The sequence below is a fragment of the Magallana gigas genome, chromosome 8, assembly GCF_963853765.1.
Source record: "Magallana gigas chromosome 8, xbMagGiga1.1, whole genome shotgun sequence".
Classification (NCBI taxonomy): Eukaryota; Metazoa; Mollusca; class Bivalvia; order Ostreida; family Ostreidae; genus Magallana; species Magallana gigas.
Genome location: NC_088860.1, coordinates 23,268,749 through 23,296,689, shown reverse-complemented (window position 1 = coordinate 23,296,689; position 27,941 = coordinate 23,268,749). Strand labels below are relative to the sequence as shown.

At 34.0% G+C, this 27,941-nt stretch overlaps 3 protein-coding genes across 3 annotated transcripts; 2 read left to right on the top strand and 1 right to left on the bottom strand.

Moving 5' to 3' along the window:
* Window positions 1–4,811: 4,811 nt before the first annotated feature.
* On the top strand, window positions 4,812–8,108 carry LOC105329005 (carbonic anhydrase 2-like). The gene is made up of 6 exons (XM_066069062.1): window positions 4,812–4,815; window positions 5,267–5,442; window positions 5,860–5,952; window positions 6,369–6,477; window positions 6,745–6,914; window positions 7,923–8,108. Exons 1-6 carry the CDS (start codon window positions 4,812–4,814, stop codon window positions 8,046–8,048), a joined length of 678 nt encoding a protein of 225 aa, XP_065925134.1. The 3' UTR covers window positions 8,049–8,108.
* A 587-nt stretch (window positions 8,109–8,695) lies between these two features.
* LOC105329007 (short/branched chain specific acyl-CoA dehydrogenase, mitochondrial) lies at window positions 8,696–14,163 on the bottom strand. The gene is made up of 11 exons (XM_011430107.4): window positions 14,038–14,163; window positions 12,903–13,101; window positions 12,268–12,368; window positions 11,735–11,941; window positions 11,448–11,618; window positions 11,059–11,184; window positions 10,563–10,655; window positions 10,319–10,408; window positions 10,085–10,222; window positions 9,594–9,693; window positions 8,696–9,103 (listed from the first exon to the last, which is right to left on the bottom strand). The coding sequence occupies exons 1-11, from the start codon at window positions 14,056–14,058 to the stop codon at window positions 9,021–9,023; spliced, it is 1,329 nt and encodes a 442-aa protein (XP_011428409.3). The 5' UTR covers window positions 14,059–14,163; the 3' UTR covers window positions 8,696–9,020.
* Window positions 14,164–17,645: 3,482 nt separating this feature from the next.
* On the top strand, window positions 17,646–22,087 carry LOC105329008 (glutamine amidotransferase-like class 1 domain-containing protein 3, mitochondrial). The gene is made up of 7 exons (XM_011430108.4): window positions 17,646–17,797; window positions 19,370–19,422; window positions 19,611–19,721; window positions 19,901–20,020; window positions 20,321–20,413; window positions 20,741–20,897; window positions 21,750–22,087. Exons 1-7 carry the CDS (start codon window positions 17,684–17,686, stop codon window positions 21,873–21,875), a joined length of 774 nt encoding a protein of 257 aa, XP_011428410.3. The 5' UTR covers window positions 17,646–17,683; the 3' UTR covers window positions 21,876–22,087.
* The last annotated feature ends 5,854 nt before the right edge of the window (window positions 22,088–27,941 follow it).

Below are 27,941 nucleotides of genomic sequence, written 5' to 3'. Positions count from 1 at the left end.
GTTCTAAAATGTGTTAAACAGCTAGTCTTGTCAATAAATGCATTTCAATTTTGGTGTTCTAAGAAGTAAGGAAATGATGACGTAATGCTAACGTCGTAATGAAAATATAAGGTTTTGAGAAATCTTTTAAATCTTTAAAGTTTTTTTGCCAAAAATTGGCCGAGAACACATACTGATATTTTTTTATGAATTGATTCATAATTATCTCCTCTGTTTTTGTGTTGAGTATGATTAATTTCGTCTGAATCGTTTAAAAGTTTGGAGCATAGTTTTGTAATGCGTTTCTCAGTTAAAATGTGCATTTTACTATATATTTCATTGAAAAAGCGTTGCTGGATTTTATTAATGACACTGTATTTGAAACACGATAACATTATTACCGCGCAGACGAATCTTAAATAAATTTTAGAAATAAAACTATAAAACCTATGATTCACGTGGACAAATTTTCGAGGTAGGTTTTCTCACAAGCAGGTAAACCCGCGAGCTACCTTAAGAGTATGACTTATATGTAATTATTGTCAATTTTGGTGCGGGGGGGGGGGGGGGGGTAGGAAACTACAGAGAAACTTAACTTGGCTGTGAAACATATGCTTTTATTCTTTCTTGTTGATATATCAATGAATGAATTATAACAAAATACATGTACAACAATTAATTTTGAAATATTCATGAACAATCAAATAAAGGGTTTTACTGTTCTTTGCACAAGAAATCGGCAATGTGAACAAATTGGCACCCTATCATCCCTACCTTTAATTGTAGAGAGTAGGTATCCTTCTATATTGAAAACAATTCCAAAAGTAAGACTTATAATAAGTTGTTTACTGAGGAAAAGGAAAAAAATTGTATTTATTAATAATTCCGTATGATGTGATAATATCTCAATGATTTGTTTATAATCATAGTACTAGTCTATCACTGTATGCATACATAAAAACGATAAGTAATGCTTATATTTATTAGTGAAACAGGACAGATTATTTATATTTAGATTATTTAGATACATGTACTAATCTTCATGCGGGGATCTAGAAAGGAGGGGGTCAGGGGATCTGGACCCCCTCCTCAGGAAAATTGGAGCTTATGTAATTTACATAGTAAAATTTTTTAAAATTGGCCTAGGACCCCCTACAGAAAAAATTAGCTACGCTTATGAAGTTCTCAACCATAACTGCATTTTTACACAAAAGGGGTGAATAAACCCGGGTTTTAAACTATTACTGGTGGTGAAATACCTTAGGGTTCAAACGCATCAGGTGGAAATGCACCAGGGCAAACAAAATCACTTAGATCCGCGAAGCACACTGCATTATTACTAGTCTATTTAGATATTCTGTGTAAAAGTAAATACAAATAATTATTTAGTTAGGTAGGGAGAAGTAAACATAGCATTTATTTGTATATGAAAGCATGTGCGTATGATTTTTATTTAGAACAGTTTGATGTCGCTAGGATACATATTTTCATATCCTTGATTTGATTGGTTAATTTAGATATTGAATCTCGAATTTCGAATCTCGAATCTCGTATTTCGAATCTCGTATTTCGAATCTCGAATCTCGAATGATCCTTCTCGGCTTTCGTACTAAACTGCTTCTATACATTAATTACTAGAGATGAATAAAAAAGGGCGAATAAGTCATCATTTGTTAGAAATTGACATTCAGAATCATTGTTCTCTTTTGGGATTTTCATCTATAAACCCATCGTTTATTTTGTTCTTACTATTTAAAGAAAATGTGATATGGCAATGAATACGCTTTCCTACATTTAATTCAATTTCACCTGCAAAAAAAAATATACCGCAAATATGATAATGAAATCTACTAAAGTTTGATATTGTCTGAAAATTATAACATTCACCTACTGATGTGTTGTGTTTCCATACTCTGAAATAAAATAGATATCATAACGGAAGTTCTACAGAAATCGGTTGAAGTACATTCGCTATACAAATAGCGTATACTTTCAAGGAGAAATTTGTAATTAAGTCCCATGACGACCCTGTAGACGCCGGGTCGGAAAAGATATAAATAAAATGCTACTGCCGACCACGATGCGTCAGAGTATTAGTATGGACTTATAAGGGTCGGAAATTTTAGATGCAGTGTCCGTGTGCGTATAAAAAGGATATGCGTGGAAAGCAGCTGGAAATCATAGTATTAAATAAATATAAAATACATAATTCGGTAATTTCACCGAAAACTTGGACATAAATACATTAAAACCATTAAATTTTGATTCCGACGTCGATAATGCATACAACTGTTTTTAAAACCCGCAGACATTAGATAGGTCTCTCAATGTGATAATGATTTCTGGTACATTTCTGCGTCAATATTATTCAGTTGACTGCCGTCTTATATACAAATTGCAGGTTATCTACGAACATTAACATGTATTTCAGTATAAAAACGAGCAAGGCTTCCGTTTTATACTTTTATCTGCATGTATTTCGGTTTGTTTTTTTTTCCCGAAATCTGTTGACTGAAACTTTCTTGTATGATAAAGACAACAAAGGATTTTCAGCTTGCACTTGTATGTAGTTTATACCTAAGGATTAAAATTATCGTGCTGATGTTTTAAAACTAAAATTGACATTTCCATTTACAATATTTTGTACTTCACGAAGATTAATGAACATACAGAAAATTAAAACAAAATTCACGAAACATTTGTTTGTATTTTTTTTGCATTAACCCAGTTTTATACCTCTTAATCTACGTGTATATCAAAATTGAACGAGAGAAAAATATAAAAACATTAAACCTTCTGGGATTAAAAAAATCCATCATAATATTTTTAATATGAATATAATTATCTTAAATCTTAAAACACGCCATCTTCGCTAGCGAAGGTGTAAACAAAGTAAAAAAGGTTCATAATTTTCGGCTTCCTTTGAACAGAGTATACACAATAACTTACAATAATAATTAACAATAATCTACACGAAAATTTTAATCCTTAAGTATAAATTTCATACCTGAGTTCTCTTTTGTGAAGATTACTGTAGTTGCATGATATTCGTTGGTAACAATTTACATGGATTTTGTGAAATCAGTTTCAATGGAACACGAGTTCTTGACCATTTCACTGCAATGAACATTTAATTTCGTGTACCAAAATCAACAACAAAATCCACAAAAATGGGTATTTAATGAATATTGATGAAAACACAGTTCTTAAAAACATAAAATTTTATGTGATATTTACATTTATGAATGATACATAAGCATAAATTAACAGTAATACTAGATTTTTAGATGAAGCAAGCAAGTTATTTATAGATTAAAATCTCAATTTTTCAAAATAGTGTTCAAAGATTCCATCAGAATGGGCGATCTTGTTTTGTATCCTTTACAAAGAGTAATATTAATACGTCATGTTATGTACAAATTTTGATTTTAAATAATTAAAAATTTTGTAAAGGACGCTATCTTCACTTTCATAAATATACGAGTCATTTTATAATGCATGTGGGTATTTTAAGAAAATTTCTGTCCTTTCATTTTTCATGACAGTTTTTTCGTTCGGATGGTTTATTCTTCATTTTATTCTTATTTTGAGTAAGACTGGCGTTGCACCTTACCATATTTTCTGCTTCTTTGTTTTTGTAGAAAACACTCACTTTATCTGGTGTACCATCGCTGCAGGTACTGACGCATATTTTTAAACTGATAACCCAAAATATAAATTTAGATGCATGAATTTTTGCACATTTTTGCATCTATCGATAGACTGATCAGTGTAACCTATAATCAAAACAGAAAAGAGGGCAATTATGCATACAAAATCACATCACGTCACATCACGTGACGTGGAAAAATTGTGCAAGACTTGCATAAATACAGGAGCTTGCCAGATATCTTGGTTAACGGTGGGCACTGTAGTTTTGATTGGTAACTTTCACTATGCTACGTTATTGTTTTTGTTTCCTTGTTGTTCTTCAGTTTTTCTTGCGACGTTTTTCGGCCGCCCAGTCAACCCAGTGTTTTGAATCCGACTGTAACAAAGGAAAATTCAACTACAATCTAAGCAGTTGTTTAGGTAAGTCAAAAATGTTAAAAAGAAAATAAAGTCGAGCTTTTTACAAAAATTAAAGCTTAATTACAGATATCCTTTTTAAAAAAATATATCAAGTAGATGGATGTAAGTTTTATTAAATTTATTGAATTATTTTTAAAATCTACAGGACTGTAGATGCCAGACCCAAACCAACAAAATTGAAATCGAAGTTACACGTAACATCAATTTTAAAGTTAGAAGTTATTTCCGTTTGGTGTCTGTGTGTAAAGGGATGAGAAAGGAGTATTATATCATATTTACCTTTTCGAAAATGGTATTCATGTTATTATGGTGCATTAAACAGGGATGTTAATTATTTACTTCCTAGGCCCGCCATTTTGGGCTGTGCTCACGCCTTGTTGGTTTGTCTGTATCTTTACCTCGCAATCTCCTGTCAACATCAGAACATTTGACTCCTCCAGACAGACCGGTCTTGGCGCCTTCACCTTTAACCGAAACGATGACCTTCAGTTTCCCGTTAGTGTAACCAATAAAGGTACGCTTGTAAGATTTCTAAATATCTAAATAAAAAGCATGTACTACTAGACCTTTTTAAATGAAACAAACATTTTGGTAAAGTCTTAAAAATGATAAGCAATTCTGACAGAAAATAACCCCTATGATCATTAAAATATTGATGCGCATTGGCGGATGAATACAATGTCGTATAGTTACACTTGTGGCGAATAATGGCATAGGATGAATGGAAGGTCATTTAAAGCATTTGTTACCAACAAAAGACGATGGGTATCGATGGAATTGTACATATTTTGATGGCTCTAAGTTGGATGAAAACAGGTTTCAAAAATAAAAAGGTATTGTAGAATAATAAAATAACCGATTCTAAAGATATAAAGACATCGTAGATGCACTTCTCTCATAAAAAATTGTTTTCGATGTAAAGTACTAGTCAATTAAAACAAACTTTTATGACACAAGTTCACATTCTTGAAAATTAAGAATGTGTTTATAAAAATGTCCCTTTTTTCAATAGAAGATACACTGTATCTATTGCAATATTATTAATAATTATTCATTTGTTTCGGACCAATATTTAAATTTCCATTTCACATATTTTTTTTTCTTCTAAATAAAAGTTTATTTAATTAACCAAAATACATAGCCTTCATGATATTAATAATTATTGTCAATTTAACCAATAAACTCAGGTATTGATATAATGAATGTTCCTTTCCAGGTTTCAAGTCGGAGTACAAAGTGAACGCTAGTCCACAAATCCTGTTATCGAACCTTAACCAGTTTGGACTTAGTGGAAAGTCTTTCAAATTTGAATCCTTCCATTTCCACTCGGGAACATCTTCGAGTTCAGTTGGGTCGGAACATTCATTTAACAATGTATTTCAGCCAATGGAGGTAAGGGATCATGAACTTTATTTTGCTTCCTTATAAGGAAATTTAAAAGTGATGTCATTTTCTATTTGTGTTACTCAGCATTACAAATATGTATAATAATGCATTTTAATTCATGAAAGAAAATATACATACCGGTATATATCATCGTTCACTTTTAAGTCTCATGCCCTACGTGATAATAAATCAATCAAATAATTTCTGCCTATAATACTGCTTTTTTGTTTGTGTTTATTCCCCTGAATCGTTCGGAAAAAAGGTTTCATGAGCTTGCAAAGTTACAAATGTTAGTCCCGCTCATTATTTTGTATCGATTTCTCTATCTTCAAGTTCTGACAAAATGAAAAAGTACCCTTTTAACCAATCTGTACGGGATATGGATAAAACAGTTTTAAGAAGTATAAATTTCTTTCTGTTTAGGTTCATCTGGTGTTTTATAACACTCAATATGGAGATTTCAAGACGGCTTTGGGTCAGTCTGATGGACTCTTAGTCATCGGTGTTCTTGTGCAGGTTGTTACTATTCTTTATTGCAATGACTTTATGTTTGTTGCTTGAACTGTAGATGTACATGTAGAAAGGTTGCATATCATAATGTTTCATAGGACTTATATCAAAGCCTTCACCAAACTTACTTGGCGCATCGTTCAAAATGAATGCATCACATGCAGGACTTTTGCTACAAATCGATCGTCAAAGTTTTTAGAATTGCAAAGAAAAAAACTTCATTGGAAATGAATTAAGTTGTATACATACGCGCTACAGTGGGAACTTTTTTTTATGCGAATATATGTAAACATACGTGATACAAATAACCAAAACTAGACTGATATTTGCTAAGTTGATACACAATTCACAGTTTTAAATGTACATGCATGTATATATTTTTAAAACTTTATAAATAAATATGAGAGCACTTGTTATTTCAGGAAAATCAAGCTTCAGGGAATACGCCCTTCTCTGGATGTGTCAATACCCAGGCAAATGTCCTCAGTAATGCTTTAGAGAACGATTTACCACTGGTTCAGGCATATCCAGGTACCCAGAGAGAGAGAGAGAGAGAGAGAGAGAGAGAGAGAGAGAGAGAGAGAGAGAGAGAAAGTGAGATTGCTCGCAAATTGCTATCAATTGCACAAAAAAGAAAGAAAACCAAAGATACCTTAATACAAAACCGTTTCCTGAACTGCTATACAATGTATGTTGCATATTGATTTTGAAAGGATAGAGTAATTTGTTTGTAAATGACGTATACAAGTCACTGGTTATGCGCTGTTGACCCTCGTATTGTACTTGTTTCTTGTGCAGCCGCTGGATCGGGAACGGGTCCTGTAATAACCAATAACATTGCTCTAAAAGACATCTTACCGACCAATCAGAACGACTATTACACTTACCAGGGATCTCTAACCACGCCCCCTTGTTCCGAGTCAGTCACGTGGGTAGTGATGAGATGTCCAATAATTCTGTCACAACAGGTACATACCATACATAGGCGTCGGAAGCAAATTGAAAGTGGGGGGGGGGGGGGGGGGGGCTAGACTAATCCACAGAAATATTGAGAAAAAAGTAACTCCCAAAATCATGGAAATCCTAATCCGTAGGGGGGGGGGGGGGCGCTAGTATGCTTATGAATCTAACTTCTCAATCTTTCAAGGTGAATTTAGGAACAATAATCTTTCCTGCGAGAAAAAGTGGGGGGGGGGGGGGGCTGAACCCTCTATCATGCTATGTTTCTAATGGTTAGGTATAACTTGGCAAAAAAAGTGGGGGGGGGGCTAAGCCCCCCCTAGCCCCCCCCCGGTTCCGACGCCTATGCCATACATGTATAAGTTACATGTGCTAGAATTGCTCATCTTTACTAGGACTGTGTGTGTTATTGAGTCCCATTATAACAATTCAACAACATTTTAAATATCATACTATTTTTTGTTATTGGTAAAAATTCCAAGCCACATGTAAGTACTAAAGTATATAACACTAAACTAAAAACTTATAAAAAATGTTGTTGAATGCTAGTATGCTTATGAATCTAACTTCTCAATCTTTCAAGGTGAATTTAGGAACAATAATCTTTCCTGCGAGAAAAAGTGGGGGGGGGGGGGCTGAACCCTCTATCATGCTATGTTTCTAATGGTTAGGTATAACTTGGCAAAAAAAGTGGGGGGGGCTAAGCCCCCCCTAGCCCCCCCCCCCCCCCCCCCCCCCCCCGGTTCCGACGCCTATGCCATACATGTATAAGTTACATGTGCTAGAATTGCTCATCTTTACTAGGACTGTGTGTGTTATTGAGTCCCATTATAACAATTCAACAACATTTTAAATATCATACTATTTTTTGTTATTGGTAAAAATTCCAAGCCACATGTAAGTACTAAAGTATATAACACTAAACTAAAAACTTATAAAAAGTAGCATACTTGATTCAATAGTTGAGACTTTCTTGTGGTAGCAAGCCATGCATATGATATATGAAATTATTTTAGGCCATTGCCGACTTTAAAAACTTGGAGGTTTCGAGCAGTGGAGAAAAGCTTGGGGTGCATGGAAACCGAAGACCAGTGCAAAGAGGTCAACTGTTCACATCCTTCACCTTATTAAGGAACTTCTAATGTCCTTTAATCATTCAGCATGTCAAACATAAGGATTCCAAAATAAATCTTTTTAAAGATTCACATGTGTTTTCATTTTGTTTGTTTAGAATGTTGAAATATTATCAATTTAATCACACCATTTAATTATATTGACATGATAGTCATGAATAGCCAGTGATGCATCATATACAAAATACATAAGGCATTATAAAATATCAAAAGAACAATCAAAATATATTTTGCGTACTCAAAGAGACAACGTCTTAATGATTATGCATGCGTGTATTTACCTTGTATATGAGCAATAATGTTTCAAAAATTGACACAGAAATTTCCTTAGTTCTTTTTTATTCAAACTTTTGTAAAATGCACAAACATGATATAGAAAACAAAACAAACAGTTCAGGAGATCTTAAAAAATCCCCTTAAAGAGCGAGTCATAAATAATCCTATAATAAAAATGATATACAGCTAATCTCATTTGATGAATACATGATTGTTTTGTTTGACAGGACAGTTCTATTAAATTATCACTATTATCAAGTACATTCTATAAAGGGAAGAGATCAAAAGATGCTAAAAAACTAAGTTAATACTTAATACTGTTGTGTAGGCAAATTAAGTAAAGCAAAAATCCAAACATTTTAGGAGCATTTTCTTTAATCTTTAGGCACAGCTCTTCTTCTAAAGGAGATAAATAAAGTCTAAAAATGGCCAAAACCATCCAGACCTCTTGTATACCACACAAGTTTCACCACCACTGTTGAGGAAATGAACCTGCCAATCTTAAACAACCCCAGTTTTACATTTTCATATCAGTTGAGGTTAACAGTTACACAAAATCATTTGTTCCATGTTGACTCACAGAAATAAAAGATGATTAAAGGTACATGTACACATGTCATAGTTTAGCTAGAAAAACATACTCAATAGCCCAGGAATTGTATGTTTACATGTATATCGTTCTGTAGTAATTTAATCACAATTGGTTCAGTTCCCTGAAAATCCCTCTGCTTCCAGGCATTTGGCAATAGTGTTCAACTGAATGTTTGAGGTTCCTTCATAAATAGTTCCTGTTTTGATAAAAAAAAAAGAACTTGATAAAATAATTGCTGTACTGAATATATGATTACTGGGGAACTGAATACAAAAAAATATCCAAATGAAATATTGCAGTATAGATGGTTGAAAATTATATTTTAAAGCAAACAAAATGTGAAAATCATGATGAACTTATTTCTAATAATTATGACAATTAATTTTGTTATTTTTAATTATTGGAACACTTAACAATTCATTCTTTGCTTTTCTTATCAATCTTTATGACATGAAATCAACTGGCTACATGTATATCCATAAGGTTGGATAAATATTACAGTTCTTTAAATATTAATGTAAAATTTTACTATAAATTGTAAAGAATGTTGCAGCCAAATTAAGACTTTTGCTTAATCTCATTATATCTATATCTACAATGTCTGTCGTTTTTATCCTAAATAATTTTTAATGTTACAATATAAGAGTTTCAAGAAATCAATCAAGAGTGATTATACATGTACTCACCAACTTTACAATCTCTGTAGAATTTTTCTATGGGGTAATCCTTTGTGAACCCTACACCACCCATCCACTCAATGCATTTGGAAGTTGTCATAGTGGCCAGCTACAAATCATAATGTGTTTGAAAAATCATCTATGCTCTTATTCATGCTTACATCTGCAGACCATTATTCCTTAAATGTATCTTCACAATGAGTATACTGGTTCATTAGTGTGGGGTTATATCATTATTTGCATTTAGTGACTGTTACTAGACATATACCGGAAATTACAAATTAATGAGTTCTGTACCAAAGGTAGAAAAGTAAATTTAGTGACCAATGGCCTTTGACCATTAGAAGTCATCTTGGAAGAACTTTAAATTTGTACCTTATCTACACAATTACTCAGTATTCTGCTAAACTCAACTGAAAATCTTATTTTATTTGAAACAACAGCTAACTTCTCTTGATAGCTATTCTAACCCTTTATACTATTATATACATGTACTGTACCTCTGATGCATATAATTTGGCCATGGCAGCTTCTTTCAGGAATGGTTGACCGGCTTCCTTCTTCCTTGCAGCATTGTACACCAGTGATCTACAGGCTTCAATCTGTGTGGCCACATGGGCAATCTGATGCCTCATAGCCTGGAACGCAATTGACACCCACTCTCAATAATATTCCTACTGTACCAATAAGGAAATCTTTCTTCTATAAAAATGAATCCATGGATAAAGCTTTACCTGGAAGTCAAAAATTCTCTTTCCAAACTGCTTTCTTTCAAGTGTGTATGGTACAGTTGCATTGAAGCAGCCCTCGGCCAAGCCCAGCATCTAGAAATGTGAACCATTATTTTTCCATAAATGATGTAAAGTAAAATATTTAATGTTTTCACAAATATTAAATTTAAATTTTACTGTATCTATGCTTATTTATTATTAAATTTATGCTTATATAGTAGCTTTATTTCGTAAAGAACAATTTTACCTGTGAAGCAATACCAATCCTTCCTTCATTTAACATTTCAATGGCATACTTGTATCCCAAACCAAATTCTCCAAGGATGTTGTCAGCAGGCACCTGTAAAGTTGAAAACAAACCAACAATTTAAAAAAACGACACTAAAGACACGGTAAGGTTTTACAGCAATATTTTCAAATTACCTCCAATCTATCTAAACTGTTTCTTTTCTAAAAGTCACATGTAAAGCAATATTTTATTTAATACTGTAGATTCCTTATTTAAGGTGAGTATTATTTTTTTTTTTGCGATTCTGCTGTTTTAAATCAAATTGTGATGATTTAAAATTGCAAGCCACAAAAAGTTTGTTGTAAATTCATATAGTTTACAATATTAACAGAAAAATAAAAGAGAAGTTTTCCAATCAACAAGGTATGATTTGCAGAATTTTACAAGAATATTTATTTTTCACATCTAATAAAAGGAATTAAAATTAATACAAGTAGTTGCGTAACTGAATTACCTTGACATTGTCAAGGTGTACCGGGCAGGTACTGGAGGCCCGGATCCCCAGCTTGTCCTCTTTCTTCCCTATGCTCAGTCCCTCTGTGTCCCGGTCAACGATGAAGGTGGTGATCCCCTTGTAACCCTGGAAAATATACATGTAGCACTGTCTTAGCATGGAGAGAAAATACAGAAGGAAAGTAAAATGAAAGTACTACAAGGTGATCAGTTATATTCCAAGAATAAAGATTATGAGTAGTTCTTTGCAAAATAAAATATGGTTAAAACTTGCATCTGTAATTACCCTTTCTAAAGTTATTTGATGAGAATATGTGTGAGTAAAATGCTCAAAAAGCAATTAAACCAAGACTTTGCTCTTTTTTTAAAATTAGTAAGAATGTGGCTTACTGCTGTTGGGTTTGCATTGGCCATGACTAAGAAAACCCCTGCATGTTCAGCGTTTGTGATCCAAATTTTTGTTCCATTGAGGATGAAGTAATCTTTCTGTTTCACTGCGGCTGCGCGCATGGCAAAGGCATCTGATCCTGAATCTGCTTCAGACAGACAAAAACTGCCAACCTGTCAATCAGGTGAATGAGGATTAAGATAATTACCATAAAATAAAAAAAAAAATTTGAAATTGAAAATTTTACTCCTGAAATAATACTTTCTAGGGCTGCAACTTCCCCTCTTACCATATCTGTTGCTAGCCTGGTGAGGTATTTCTCCTTCTGAGCGGGTGTCCCGAGCTTCTTTATCAGGGTGTTGATCAGTGTGTTCTGTACGTCCACCATCACACTGATGGCTGGGTCCACCTTGGCCAGCTCTTCAATCACAAGGTTTGCAGCAAAAAATGTCGAGTTGGTTCCTCCATACTCGGAGTCTATTTCAATGCCCATCAACTTGCATGAAAAAAAGATGGATTAAAAATATAGCTGCTGTTTCCTCACACAGTACTCATGTGACTTGGATGCACTTTAAGATACCTGGGAACTATAGTGTAGATGTAAGATATGTACCACACAAACTTACCAATATAAGCCATTTTCAAATAATAAGAGCATTCACTGTACAGTAACAAATGAATGTAACTTGTTAAGAAAATAAATGAAGCAAAATAACTGGTTTCTTTTTTAATGATGAAGATTTACTGGTTGAATATGTAAATTAGAATAAGATGCAATTTCCTTGCAATGTGTACTAGTTAAAACATAGGATACAAACTTACCCCATTTTCAAATAGGGCTTTGAGTACAGTGGGGTCACACTGAGATTCTTCATCCATTTTCCTGACTAGAGGTTTAATCACTTCTGATGCAAGTTTGGCGACTTTAAAAGAAAAAACATTGATCATGTCAAATACCGTACTAGAAAAACATTACAACTGTCAATTTTGACATTCTTAGAAAATAATCATAATATACACCTATAAATGGTATTCAGGAATAGTGTCCTTAAGAGTTTGTGTAAAAAAGCCATTTTAACAAATGCTTGGATTTTGGGAAGTATTGTTAAACTCCAATTTGATAAAGGTGAGATCTCCTTCTGGTTAACTGTCAAGTCACTGCTAATAGATATTAATAAATTGAACGCAACAAAACTTGTCCAACTTTATTCAGAACCGCATTTTTATTTTAGATGTAACAGCATCCATTCTACAAGATAAAGCAGACCTTTGAAAAATCTTTACAATTCTGACAGTTTTTGAATATTGGTAAGTTTCCCTTAGCAAATCCAAACGATGATACCTATGCAATAATTGACAACTTTGATAGAGCAAACTAGATAGCCACATTCCACTGAAAGTCCAAGCTCTTTTTAAAATGACAGCTCGGATTTGAATGATCCAATACAATTGTTCACCTGATTCTTTCATCATTTGTTCCTCCTCTGACAACAGATCTACTGGTCTTGTTACCATGGTGACTTCCTCTAACTGGGCTCTCTGTCTGTCTGTCAGTGTGTGTAGACGTGGCGTTGTCCTGATGAATCTTCTGGCCTCGCACCATGTTCTCGGAGCTACAGGCTTAACTGACGCTGATTTCCAGGGATACAAGATTCCCTGTCACAGGTGTAAATATTAATTAGTAAAACTATATTCACACGTTTGATTATTTTCTGATTTGACATTGATTGAGAGCTTCACCCACTTACAACTTTACTTTGGTATACACACACATAAATACAGACATAATTATATGTGAATCGTCTTTGTATAACAGGATTGGGGATAAAATGATGGACCAGACCAAGATTTGAACCTTGGCCCACTGAATCTCTAGTCAGGGTGGAGCACTTGACTAGAGATTCAGGTGGCATGAGTTCGAATCTTGGTCTGATCCATTATAAGTTTAACTCCTGCCAGGGGAAAAGCTGCCTAGATTGATCTTCCAGCCAAGATCATTAAAGGGAGAGGAATAAGACGATCAGACTGGATCACATACCAGCACCCAATTATGGAATTGATATATTTATTATGTTTCCTGATAAATGTTATTGTTATGTTATAAATGTTATCGCCGAAACATAAATAACATGTTATTTATGTTTCTGATTATACAAATACAAATATTTTATTGGCACAAACACAATTACAATAATTGGCAGAGGCCCAATGAATATACAGGAACATCATTGCATGTTTACAATAACTGCATGCCATGTACAGTATATAATTTATGTAACTATAATTATATAAACCCTAATTTAACAGTTTTTAAAGTGCATGAATATAATAAGTTTTAAAGTTAAAGAAATATGCTATGCTCGTAACCTAAGTCATATTCACAGGGATATCCATAATATTCATAAACATTTCATCATACCTAGAAAACATATATACACGTTACAAGTGTCTCTGTCCATCTCAACACTGATCAAAGTGATGAGATAATTCGAATTAAAACACGATACAAGTCAAATTCAGTAATAGTTGGCTTTGTCTGATAAAATTTAACATTCAAACCATTAGATCTTAACTATAATTATATAAAATTACCCGTAAAAGTGCTGTCCGCATTTTCTAAGGAATCGGGATCAAATATTAGCCTAGCCGGGCTAGCGAAGTTTATGTTTTTGTTTTCGTAATCGGTTTAAGTATCGGGATCGATAGACACAAAATTCCTTTATTGCTATTCGCAATGGCGTGAAGTCACCGGAAGTTCAGGTAAATTTATCGACTATATTAGCTTCGGGCTCGACATGATGTTTAGGACTCGTGCTCAAGATGCTGCACGAAGCAGACACTTCATATGATAAAGATGGATGAAAATGCAGAATATAAAGATTTTGAAGAGGCTATAAGGGCTGTTAGGGATATTGAAATTGAAACTAATTCGCAGTTTGTAGTTGCTCGAAAAACCAAAACCTTTAACACTAATTATAAGTATTAATCTTTTGAAATCAAATTCATGAACGATTTCAGGCTGTTTTATTTCAATGAAACATTTACTAAATAGTACAAATTAATTTATTTGCTGCATGCAATAAGTTTCAGACATATCATCCTATCATTTTTTCAGTTTTATTGATTTTTTTTTTTACAACCAGTGCACTCTCCGTTAAGAAAAACGCCCCCCCCCCCTCCGCAAAAAAACAAACAAAAACAAAAGAAAAACCCATACGGTTCTTTTTTTTTTTTAATTTGTTTTATTGAAATTATTAAAATTAAAACAAAATGTAGAATTGTGTTTTTTAAAACAATATATACAAAAAATGAAAAAAAATAAAATAAAAATAAGAAAAAACCCCTGTGAAACACGTCTCCTCTATCCACATGGTTGAAGTCACCTCTATGTACAGGTTGATAAAAGACAATGGCGTGAAGTCACCTCTTCCTACACGATTATTAAACGACAATGGCGTGAAGTCACCTCTATCTACATGCTTAAAAAAGTACAATGGCGTGAAGTCACCTCTATCTACATGCTTAAAAAACGACAATGGCGTGAAGTCACCTCTATCTACATGCTTATTGCAGGTGTCATAACAGTATTTCACTGAAGGTTCACGTCAAAACATGGCTGAGCCAAAATAATTCCCGAATTTTCCTTTGAATTCGGGGCGGTTCCGCTCGAGACAGGAGCTGATTTTTTTTATGAGATGAAAAACAATGTGTAAGAGGTCTAACTATCCCAATTTTGTAATAATGCGAGGTCATTTGAATTTTTGATGCGCGTTGTTTCTGGAGGGGGGTGAAAAGTCCCGGGCTTGATTTTCAAGCACATGTGTAACTTCGATGTAAACAAAGTCTCACGCCTTGCTGGATGCACGTGTGTATTTTGCTAGAAACTTGTAAATGAAGCGTTGTTTAAAAAGATGTCAAGAGGATTTTTTTCAGAAGTTCGTTTTGAATTTTTAATCTGTATGTAAAGTTGTGCAATTTTGGTAAGAATATATAGTAGAATTTAATACTGTAGTGCAACCTAAACGACAATGGCGTGAAGTCACCTCTATCTACATGCTTATTAAACGGCAATGGCGTGAAGTCACCTCTATCTACATGCTTAAAAACCGCAATGGCGTGAAGTCACCTCTATCTACATGCTTAAAAAACCGCAATGGCGTGAAGTCACCTCTATTTACATGCTTAAAAAACCGCAATGGCGTGAAGTCACCTCTATTTACATGCTTAAAAAACCGCAATGGCGTGAAGTCACTTCTATCTACATGCTTATAAAAGTGCAATGGCGTGAAGTCACCTCTATCTACATGCTTAAAAAACCGCAATGGCGTGAAGTCACCTCTATTTACATGCTTAAAAAACCGCAATGGCGTGAAGTCACTTCTATCTACATGCTTATAAAAGTGCAATGGCGTGAAGTCACCTCTATCTACATGCTTAAAAAACCGCAATGGCGTGAAGTCACCTCTATTTACATGCTTAAAAAACCGCAATGGCGTGAAGTCACTTCTATCTACATGCTTATAAAAGTGCAATGGCGTGAAGTCCCCTCTATTTACATGCTTAAAAAACCGCAATGGCGTGAAGTCACCTCTCTCTACATGATTATTAAACGGCAATGGCGTGAAGTCACCTCTATCTACGTGCTTATAAAAGTGCAATGACGTGAAGTCACCTCTCTCTACATGATTATTAAACGGCAATGGCGTGAAGTCACCTCTATCTACGTGCTTATAAAAGTGCAATGACGTGAAGTCACCTCTATTTACATGCTTTAAAAAGTGCAATGGCGTGAAGTCACCTCTATTTACATGCTTTAAAAACCGCAATGGCGTGAAGTCACCTCTATCTACATGCTTAAAAAACCGCAATGGCGTGAAGTCACCTCTATTTACATGCTTAAAAAACCGCAATGGCGTGAAGTCACCTCTATCTACATGCTTTAGAAAGTGCAATGGCGTGAAGTCACCTCTATCTACATGCTTTAGAAAGTGCAATTGCGTGAAGTCACCTCTATCTACATGCTTATTAAACGGCAATGGCGTGAAGTCACCTCTATCTACACTGTACATGCTTAAAAAAGTGCAATGACGTGAAGTCACCTCTATTTACATGCTTTAAAAAGTGCAATGGCGTGAAGTCACCTCTATTTACATGCTTAAAAAACCGCAATGGCGTGAAGTCACCTCTCTCTACATGATTATTAAACGGCAATGGCGTGAAGTCACCTCTATCTACGTGCTTATAAAAGTGCAATGACGTGAAGTCACCTCTCTCTACATGATTATTAAACGGCAATGGCGTGAAGTCACCTCTATCTACGTGCTTAAAAAAGTGCAATGGCGTGAAGTCACCTCTATCTACATGCTTATAAAAGTGCAATGACGTGAAGTCACCTCTATTTACATGCTTTAAAAAGTGCAATGGCGTGAAGTCACCTCTATCTACATGCTTAAAAAACCGCAATGGCGTGAAGTCACCTCTATCTACATGCTTATTAAACGGCAATGGCGTGAAGTCACCTCTATCTACATGCTTAAAAAAGTGCAATGGCGTGAAGTCACCTCTATTTACATGCTTAAAAAACCGCAATTGCGTGCAGTCACCTCTATTTACATGCCTTAAAAAACTGCAATGGCGTGAAGTCACCTCTATTAATGTACATGCTTAAAAAAGTGCAATGGCGTAAAGTCACCTGTATCTATATGATTTATGAATCCATAATAGTGTGCCTTGTACCAACCTTTGTCTACTCGCTTGTATGACGGCAATGACGTGAAGTCACCTTTTTTCTACATACTTATAAAACCACAATAGCGTGAAATATCCTTCACGACAATATCATTAGCAAAACCCCCATTTTATTATTTTTGATTATTTTTTTATTGGAAATATCGTAAAATTTCCGTAATTCCGTAAAATCGTATATTTTAACTGATAACTAATTTTATACCAACTCAGAAAGTCTCTAAAGGTAGCTTATACACCATAATCATAAAGAAAAAATTAAGTTAATTCCTATATTACTTTAATTAGTCACTTCTACTTAAATGTGCTTCAAAATTGTTTTACCCTCCTTATTATTTTTTATTAATTTGATTTGTATTATACTTTTATCTCACTTGAAAAATTAATTTTGTCGGGATCGGTTTTCAAAAAAAAATAAGCGATAACCTTAATTTTTATGTTTCGGGAAAAGGTGACTTCACGCCATTGTATCCTTTAGGATTAACGCACAAGAATGATGTCAAAAGCAGCATCGTCGATTTTCAGAGGGGGCAAATTCTCCTCTGCAAAGAAATGTTTCATGCATACAACATCAATTTTAGGAGCCCAAAACCCCAAAGTTGCATTGGTAAAATACTTTGAGCATGTCATCATTTTTCTTTAAATACAGACAACTTTTACCATTTAACAGATCGTGTCGTTCGTGTACTGTTCTATCGTGCGTTAATCCTATTCTATCGTGCGTTAATACTATCAGGTTTATTTATTTCAAAGTTACAAGTCGTTCAGTGCGCTGAATACGAAAACAAGAAATGTAAAAAACCTATATATCATTATATCATGATACTTATATCTTAATTCTTTAGATCAAAATTAACCAATATTACATGTAATTCATATCTGTAAGGAGTGGAAATGAAAAATTAATGTAAACTGTCAAAGTTCTTTAAAAAAAAAAAGGTAACATATCTACAATGTGTATATGTACCTGTATATCGAATATATTAAATGGTATGCGGTGTATACCTGCATAAACATTAACTTGTATGTACTTTAATTCGTTTTTTATACATCATTCTTAACAGAAACAAAAGTATTTATGATATAATTTATATATTTACTTAAAACAAGAGTTGTAATTTAATTGAACCCGCTATTTTCTGTGTGATATTAAATATCCGGCTGAAATGTTCTTGGCGAATTGCTAGGGTGTGCGTCAATGAAAACGGTCCTAACAAATCATACACGGATTGTGTATCACCGTTAATATTCATTTGACTTGTATGTAATTAAATTCGTTTTTTAATGCTTAATTTTTTATACATAGGAAATATATTTATGATAGATTTTGTATTTATTTAGAACAAGAGTTGTATTTTAATTGAACTTGCTATTTTCCCTATGATTTGAAATTGGGCTGAAATGTTCGCTTGATCAGCTAGGGTGTTCGGTGATAAAAATAATGTTAACAATACACATGATACAGATAATTTATTAATCATTTGAGCTCATAATTTTTGTTAAAAAAATTTAATTGGTCATTTTATACATTCTATAAATGATGCAGCCATTATTAACAACTTGGCATTTGTTAATAACAAGAAATTGTATGATTATCTTAATTTGTACATGTCTTTTTCTCAAATTCTGCCATTATCAGGATAAATTGTGAAGATCCTTTAAAGCGATTATACGTTTATCATGAACATTGTCTATCCTTTCCTATTGTGTATCAGTCCTATCGTATCGTGCATGTATACTGTTCTATCGTGCATTAATCCTATCCTATCATGTGTTAAATCTATCATATCGTTTATCTTGTAAAAAATAAAGTTGCTGGTATTGTACCTGTCTACCAATCATCATTGATGCACCCCACCTTTGCATTTGTGTTACCCGACTGCTCACATGTGACTGACATGTAGCAAAGTATTTCTTGCATTAACATTGTCACAGTCTGTTACACTGTGTTACGGTTGATGGTTGCATTATCATAGTCTGTTACGGTTAATGCTTGCGTTTTTCAGTAATATGTTGGACCTAAGCAGTTTTTACCTAGCGTGATACAGTAAAACTCATTTAGTACGAACACAGATATAGCAAAATTAGATTTAAAATCACTTCTGTTTTATTTTATCCTGTTGTAGCCCTCATTTGTCAGTTAGTTTTTATCTGATTTTTCACTCTCCTATGTTTGCAGATTTTCTCTGGGTGTGGTGTATATGATGGAACAGAAATTCATGAGGCCTCTTCGTAAGTTATTGCTTAAAAATTAGTACGGTTCCGTCAATTGTAAAAATTGTTGAGAACTCCTTACGAAACTCTAAATAAATGTGGTAGCTATACAAAAATGATTTAGTTATATATATATTCAAGAAGATTTATGTGCTCATGTAAAAGAAAATGTCAGACTATAGTTTTCATTATTTTTGATGTTTCAGAGCCATGGTACATCTCAGTAGACATGAAGCAGAAGTGGGAATATTTGCTCCAAACATTGAACAAATGCATGCTATAGATCACACCAAAGGAGAACCCATGGAAGTTAACAGGTGAGCTCACCAAATTATTATAAAATCATTATAAATCAATGATTCCAAACATTCATTTTACCATAATGTTACTTCATATACAATGTGTTAAGTGTTTTTTTTCCCTTAATATACGTGATGTTGATAGACATTTTAATAAAATACACCGCTCGCACAACAAACATTTTTTTTTGAGACAGAAATGTTTTGGTGGAGTCGGCACGGATTGCCAGAGGAAAAATTCAGGATTTAAAAGACCTGAAGGTGCAGGACTTCGATGCTGTCATTTTTCCAGGGGGATTTGGAGCAGCTAAGAACTTGTAAGTACTAGTGTGTAGGAGAATCCACCATTGAGGCTGTAATTTGGTCCAATCTAGCTCATACTTCACCCAAAATGTGCTTAATATTGATATAAGGTGTGCATAGATCTTGAGTATTAAAAGTAAGTTTCTAGGTCAAAGTCAAGTTATATCAGATCACTTTAAGAAACCATTGTCAAGACTATATATTCTCTCCCCTTGCATCTATCTAGCCTATACTAGCTTCAAAGCTGTAAGATGGGGGAAAGTAAAGTAAAGGTTTCAGTATAAGTAAGAATACTATTTTTTCTTTTTTTTCAGGAGCAACTTTGCAGTTGAGGGAGATAAAATGACTGTTCAGCCATCCGTAGAGAAAGTCATCAAAGAATTTCACTCAGCAAAGAAACCAATTGGGTTAAAACTAAAGATAGATTTGCTATATTTAACAGAATTAACATTTATAAACTCAAATCATAGTCAGACAGGATTAAAAACACAAGTTTTTATGAAATACAGTATTGCCACCTTCAATCAAATTGATAATGATTTTGCATATTTCTTTTATTTTCATTCTGTCCAGATAGAAAGGAATAAACAAATATAATTTATTTACCAGTAATACCAGAGCATATAATCATATTAATTCTGTGTTTAATACTGGAGTAACTGGAAGAAATTAATTAAAATAAAAGTTATTTTTCTTGGATTATGTGTATCAATCCTGATGCAATCTTATTTCAGTTTATGCTGCATTTCCCCTGTTCTGGCCGCCAAAACAATTCCGGGCTGCACCGTCACTGTGGGTCAGGACAAAGATGTGGACGGGCAATGGCCATACGCCGGTACAGCGCGCGCCTGCCAAAACATGGGCGCCAAGCACGTGAACAAGGACGTCAATGTATCCTCTTTGTGCGATGGTTCATGTCATTTACATGTGTAATTTACCTTTAAAACAAGTGGGATTGACGGAACGTATTTGAACAGTACAAACATAGCACAGTCATTCATCAAATTCTGTTGGAATGTTTTCCGCCTCAATTTTGAAAGCAGTCCTCAAGGTTGATTCAAATTTTAGAAGTTACATCAAATTTAAATGGTCTTGTCAGATCTAGTAGATGCATTGTTCTAGATCAAGGAGGCCATGTAGAATATAAAAGGCCATGTCAAATTTAGGAGCCCATGTCATGTATAGATCGTCATGTCAATTGTAGAAAGGGATGCCAGATCCTAGGTCATGTCTTATAAAGAAGGTCATGTTCAATATAGAAGGAGATAGTAAATCTAGGAGGGCATGTCAAATACAGATGGTCATGTCAAATCTAGGATTTAGGATCATATCTCAAGGAAAATGTTAGATCTTTAAGTCATGTCGTATATAGAAGGTGATGTTGAATCTATACATCAAAAAGGCCATGTCAAGTCTAGAAAGAGATATCAAATCCTTACTCCTATTGAGGATATTTCTTTTAGTTCAGCATCATGAAAGATTATTGCCCTTTGTAGGGTGATGAACTGCTAAGATCTTGAACACATGCATTGCACTCCTGTACTCTGTACTCTAAAGACTCATAACAATAATTCTTTGTAGACGTACATGTAATAAAATATATTAAAGTTGGTGTTGTTTAAACTGTACAAGAAGCATGTGTGCTAGCTCCCTCATTTGGAGAGAACATGAGTGGCCAGTATATTTATGTGTTCATTAATATTAGGTAAATGATCCTATTTTAGCTTCCTTAACATCCTACAGGAGGTGAACGTGGACTCTCAGAACAAGTTGGTGACAACGCCAGCCTTCATGTGTGAGACAGCGGTCCACAAGGTGTTCGATGGAGTCGGCAAGATGGTGGAAGCCGTGCTGAAGCTGTGTAAATAGTGCTGGGGGTACAGTGATGAAGAGCTACAATGTAGATCTTATGTTAACATTGAGACACTCACAAACTGGAAAACATAAAGAAGTCTCTGTGACAGTGGAATAAACTTGACAAGAATGCATGATACATATTTGTTATTGTGGATAACAAAGGGTTGTAATAAATAAAATTTTAAAGAAAAAGTGTTTTTAATTAAAAACTCTCAGAAAGTTGATATTTTTTTTTATATTTGTCTTTTAATTGACTTGTCTGAATGAGTGAACAGCTTTGGTGTGGCAATAAAAAGAGGTACTGCACCCAGTGGAAGTGGATTTCATATAAGTACATTGTAGCAATAATTATATCAAGTTGTTTTTAAAAAGGAAAATGTACTTCAAAGTCATAGAGTAAATGGGAGCGGTTGAAAGGCTTCTAAAGAAGGGTGTGTTGAATTTTACCTAGCACATGTATATTCAACTTCAGTGTAATTTTTTTTTCGCCAACAAGTATGGTCCTTTATTATGTATTGTTTAAAAATGGTAAATTTCAAACATAAAATATGACAACTTGTGGACGTTTTTGATAATCAAGATCTTTATTATTTTATTGTTGACTGTCTTATTTTACATGTAGTATATAAATTGTACTGCGAGATATCAATTTTGAGACTTGAGACTTCGAGATTTTAAATATAAAATTCATATGCATGCAAACAAATTGATTTGAATTTTATTCCCAAACAATTTAATGTAATTTTCGTTGAATAAAGAATCCAAGCTGTAACAAAACATTATATAATTATGATAGCTGTTTTTGAGGTCAATACAGTGAATTAGCTACCCGTGAAGTACAATATTCACCGAGCCGGAGGCGAGGTGAATATTGTACCTTGAGGGTAGGTAAAGCCACAGCTGAACAAATTAATAAACGCGATATTTCATTGAACGATTTTTTTTTTACAGTTTACTGTTTTAGTTCAATGTAGAGAAAATCAAATGTTTTATTGACCTGATAGGTCACGTGCACGTGCAGGTGAATGTAATGTTCTACATGTATTTTTTCTAGAAAGTTGGATATGAGCCAATCAGGGAGCTTGGAATTAATCATTCACATAATATAACCAATGGGCGCGCTTGATTTGTCTACACTGTGGTACACCTGGTGGAGATGGTTTACACCTTATAATCAAGGGCAATTTGGTGTAGTGTATATTTTTAATATGGACGCCAAATTCGTGACAGTTGTCGAGGAGTTCCGTTTTTTAAGACAATTGTTTTTAATAGCTTTTGAAAATAAAAAATATTTTTGTAATCCATTGCAAGTTTTCAGGTACATGCAAAATACAGTATGCATTTGTTTCATTAGGCTATTGAAAAAAATTGTTAATAAGTTTATTTAGGAGAGACACAATGCTCAGCATAAGAGTAAACTTATTTTCAAGCGAAAAAAAAATAAATCAATCAATAAAGCGAATTTACTCACTAAGTTTACAACTGAAAAGTAAAATCTGGCAAAATTACTAGAGAGCTAGTGCATTCATATGCATTGATAAATAAATGCGTATTGAACTATCTTTTCGAACTTCTTAGTACACTATAGGCCTACATGTATCTGTTGACTTTTGCTGACAAAACATGTTTTATTAATATATTTAAAAAATACAAAGCTTTTAATTTTATTTTTCTTATGCTTAGAACACTTTTATATTTATACACGCAATATGTGCTACAATTAGGCTATCAACTCTAGCATATTTCTTGTGCTGACAAATTTTTTTTTGCAGATTTCTCAGCTTACTGTTTCGCCGCCATATTGAAATTAAGAGTGTTATTTCCAACACATGCCCTGCACAGGGTGTAGACGGTGTACACCTAAAGTGTACACTTTTGCACTTGATTAGAGAAAAGTGTATACAAGTTGTAAGGTGTAGACAAACCAAGCGCGCCCATTTTAACAACTAAAGACCTTGGACTTTCAGTAGAGCGAAGCTACATGTATCTATTCCTTGCGTCAAAAGAAGTTAAAAATGACGTGGTTTCAAGCGAAGTATGCATCAATTGCGTAGTCTTATCTCAAAAGCCAGACAAATCTTGTTGATTTCAAACGCCATGGCTGCATGAAATAGACAGGCTTACGTCACATTTCTGTTTGACACAACTACCCAAAGTCCAAGCTCTTGTTAAAATGGTTCTAATGAGCGTTTCTGAATACGGTTTATTCAATGTTACTAGTAACTATTTTTCAATGTTACTAGTAACTATTATTCAATGTTAAACTTCGTAATTGCCTTGGGTGTTATAACTTTTCACATATTCAGACTTCTTCTCTTGCAACACTAGACCAATTTGAAGTGTTTTTGAACAAAGGGGAATTTTTGGTTATGGTTCAAATGAACATCCATGTCCTCTTAAATAGAGGATACTGTAACAGGGGATATGTTGTGCAGAAGAGGAATTAACAAACGCCTGTTGGGGTTATGGGCATCTCCGAATTTATTTAGACATATTAAGAAAATATTCCAACAATATGAATATACGTCATAAAAGTATTGTAAAACATCGATGTTGCGTTAAAGGGGAATGACTCTTTACATTAATCATCTAAAACGTCTATTTATAAAGATATTACAATATTATTCCAAGTCATAAAATATGGTTCAATATACATGTATAATGGCATTCAGAAGTTGGAGTTCTATTCGCTTTTCGCTATTCACTATTCGAATAGCAAATAGAATTCTGTGTATAATTCTAAGGAAATACACTCTATATACATACATGTACAAGAAAGGGATGGTATACTGGTACATTTGTATGACTTGTATTAACTGCAAATTATTGTAAAGTTTACATTAATAAGCTTGTATTTATGTTCGTTATATAAAAGAATAAAAGCATTGAACATTTTCATTTTATTCTCCTCTATTAAAAACTTTTTGTCTCAAAAAAAATCACTCGCTCATTCTGTGCATGAGCTATAATTGTTTTAAATTGGCAAAATCATAACATTTAAGGTAACCATTACCGAAATGTTGATCTAGCATAAAAATTATTCTGATTCGGTCAGCGATTTTAATAAAGATAAAATTCCGACGTTATCAAATATTATTTTGTTTTTTTTGTTTTTGTTTTTTACAAATTTTGGAGACACGCTCAATAGTGTTAGTTTACGTGATACTGGCAGGCACGTAGCATGGGGGGGGGGGGGGGGGGCAGGAGGGGCCTGCCCCCCCCCATTTTTTCTCGCAACAAGAAAATTTTTTAAAATTTACATATAAAAAAAATGAATTATAATGGAGTTGGCCCCCCACTTTTTTGGAAGTTAGTAAAAAATGGATATGAAAATAAGGAAATAAGTAGTCAACTTGAAGTTACCCCCCCCCCCCCCCCCCCACGGATTAGGAATTTCATGATTTGGAGGGAAAAAAATTTTGGTAGGGAATTTTTTTTTGGAAGTATAGTTGAGTCCTACCCCCCCCCCCCCCCCCCCCCCCCCCGGATTAGGATTTTGAAGATTTTTGGAAACTTTATTTTTTTTTGCTTGTCAAGATTTTTTGGATGGGTCTGCCCCCCCCCCCCCACTTTCAAAAACGATGCTACGTGCCTGACTGGTAAATACATTATTTACTAGTAACTGCATGTTTTTAACATTACGAGCATGATATTGTTCATGGACCTTGAAGGCTAATTAACCACGTTGTCTTATCTGGAAACTATGCAAGGGTGTGTCCCCGTTTTGCACACATTTGACAGAGGGTTGGAATTGTGTTTTGATAACAATTATTGTCTGCTTTTCGTCTAAGATTTACCTGGGCATGTATTTCTAGCATTTGGTAGAAGAATTTTGTATTAAATAATTGATGCAAAAGTATATTCACGTATAGCAAATTCTGATATACAAATTATCATGTAGTGTAGTTTCATGTTTGCGACTTCTGGGCCACAAAAGGGACCCAAGGACAACAACAAAATAATAAATATGCTGGAATCTATGAGAAAAGTCTTCTTCGTTTACATGATATAAATAAATTACTGCCTAACTGCTTTTAAATTGAGATTTACTACTTTGCAACACAAAACATCTTGATATAGATTTAGATCCGTTGTTTTTTTCTTCAACTGTTCAATCCACTATTCCCATTTATCGTAAAGGGGCCATGCGCAATCCTTTGGTAGAATAGATAGTGGTTCCTGGTTAATTCCCGTTTCAGGAGTGTTGAAATATTTTGAAAATTGATGTAACATTCATTCAAATTCTTTCCTGGTGCAAAGTATCTAGGTAATCTATGTTTTTATTAAAGTTACCAGTCAGCTACAAGAAGTCGAGATCGGCCAAGTGCGACGGTCACATTGTCTTGGGGTAGAGCGTTCCACCCCAGTATTGTTAAGAGATATACAGGTACATATCAAAATAATATTGAAAAAAATGTACACAGATTTATTTTTGATTTGCTAGGCATCACTCATATTAAGACTATTATATATATATATATATGTATATATAAAAACGATGTCAAGGTTGTAAAACAATCACCACCCCCCCCCCCCCCCCCCACCTCGACGTCAGGAGCGAATTTTGATGTGAGGCGAAATAATGCGATACCATTTTTATGTCGTTTGTTTTGTAAAAAAATATTTTGTTCATCATTTTTTCATTTAAATATTGTTTAATTGACCGCAAAAACTACTGAAATATCTATTCTTATACACAGTCTTAGCATAACCATCGTTTAAAAGCGTACACAAAATTTGATATAAAATCGGACCAAGCAGCTTAATATTGTGCATGTTGTCTTAGTGTGTATAAATACTGTGGAAGCAATATTGTTCATGGTAGTTACGTGTTTATGCTGTCAAATTGATATCGTTTGCGGTAGGTAAACGTTTATATTGCGGTAACAATGTTTTTGTGGTAGACGATTGTTTATATACTGTGGAAGCGATAATGTGCTCGGTAGCTTAGTGTTTATAAATCCTGTAGTAACAATGTTTTTGTGGTAGACGAGTGTTTATATACTGTAGAAGCGATAATGTGCGCGGTAGCTTAGTGTTTATACTGTGGTGACAGTGTTGTTTGTGGTAGCCAAGTATTTATATATTGTGGAGGCAATATTGTTCGCGGTAACTTAGTGTTTGTGGTATCTTGGTATATTGGTACCGCTGAAGCAGCAATGTTTATGGTAGCTAATAGTGTTTCAGATCCTCTGAGGACAAAGGGTGAAAGAGCTTATGCTGTAGAATTTGAAACAGGGTCAGTTTTTCTTATTGAATACGCACCTAAAGCTTTAAACTAATATACTGGATTATGTAACATGTTATACGAGGGTTGATCCAAAAGTAATGTCACAGATGCGATAAAATAGTGATGCTTTGAGATATCTACCTAATTCAAATCATTCCTGAAAATTTTAATGGATTATGATAAATATTTCTGAAAATAACATATTTTGTAGAGCGTGAAGCAAGGATAGTCCCCGCACGCTAGCAACGTTATTTCTAGATCTTTGGCGTTCTGGTAGAATTTCATAATTAGGTACTATATAAAAATCGGCCACGATGCTCTATTTTACATATTTTCATTTTTTTTTTTACATAAAGTAACTAATTACTCTCTTTGTAATCGATGGGGTAGTATATTGGATATTATTTTATGTGCGATAAGTTTGTCGAGGTCTCTTCAAGAAGTCATGAACGTAGCTTTACATGATATAACTCATGACGTAAGGACCTAGTTTTAACTTTCCTTCAGAGCGTATATCTTATGTCTATTTAATTTATTTATTAACATGACATATGGTTTTATTGGATATCGGAACCACACTTAGGGTACCCTGTTCACTCGCTCTCAATTTTAGGTTGATATGTCAATTCCAGTACAATTTCTAGTGATTTCTATATGTACAATGTACATGTATCCACCGAAGCAAAAAACGTCTCCTATCACTATTCGCATGTCCAGTCTTTTAATTCCTTGATCTAGAAACAAAAAACATTGCGTAGATACCCGAAATGGACGGTAACATTCCCTAATTCTTTAAAACAGTTCGAAAAATTCTATGTTGTATCTGTTTCAAAATATTGTGTTGTTTG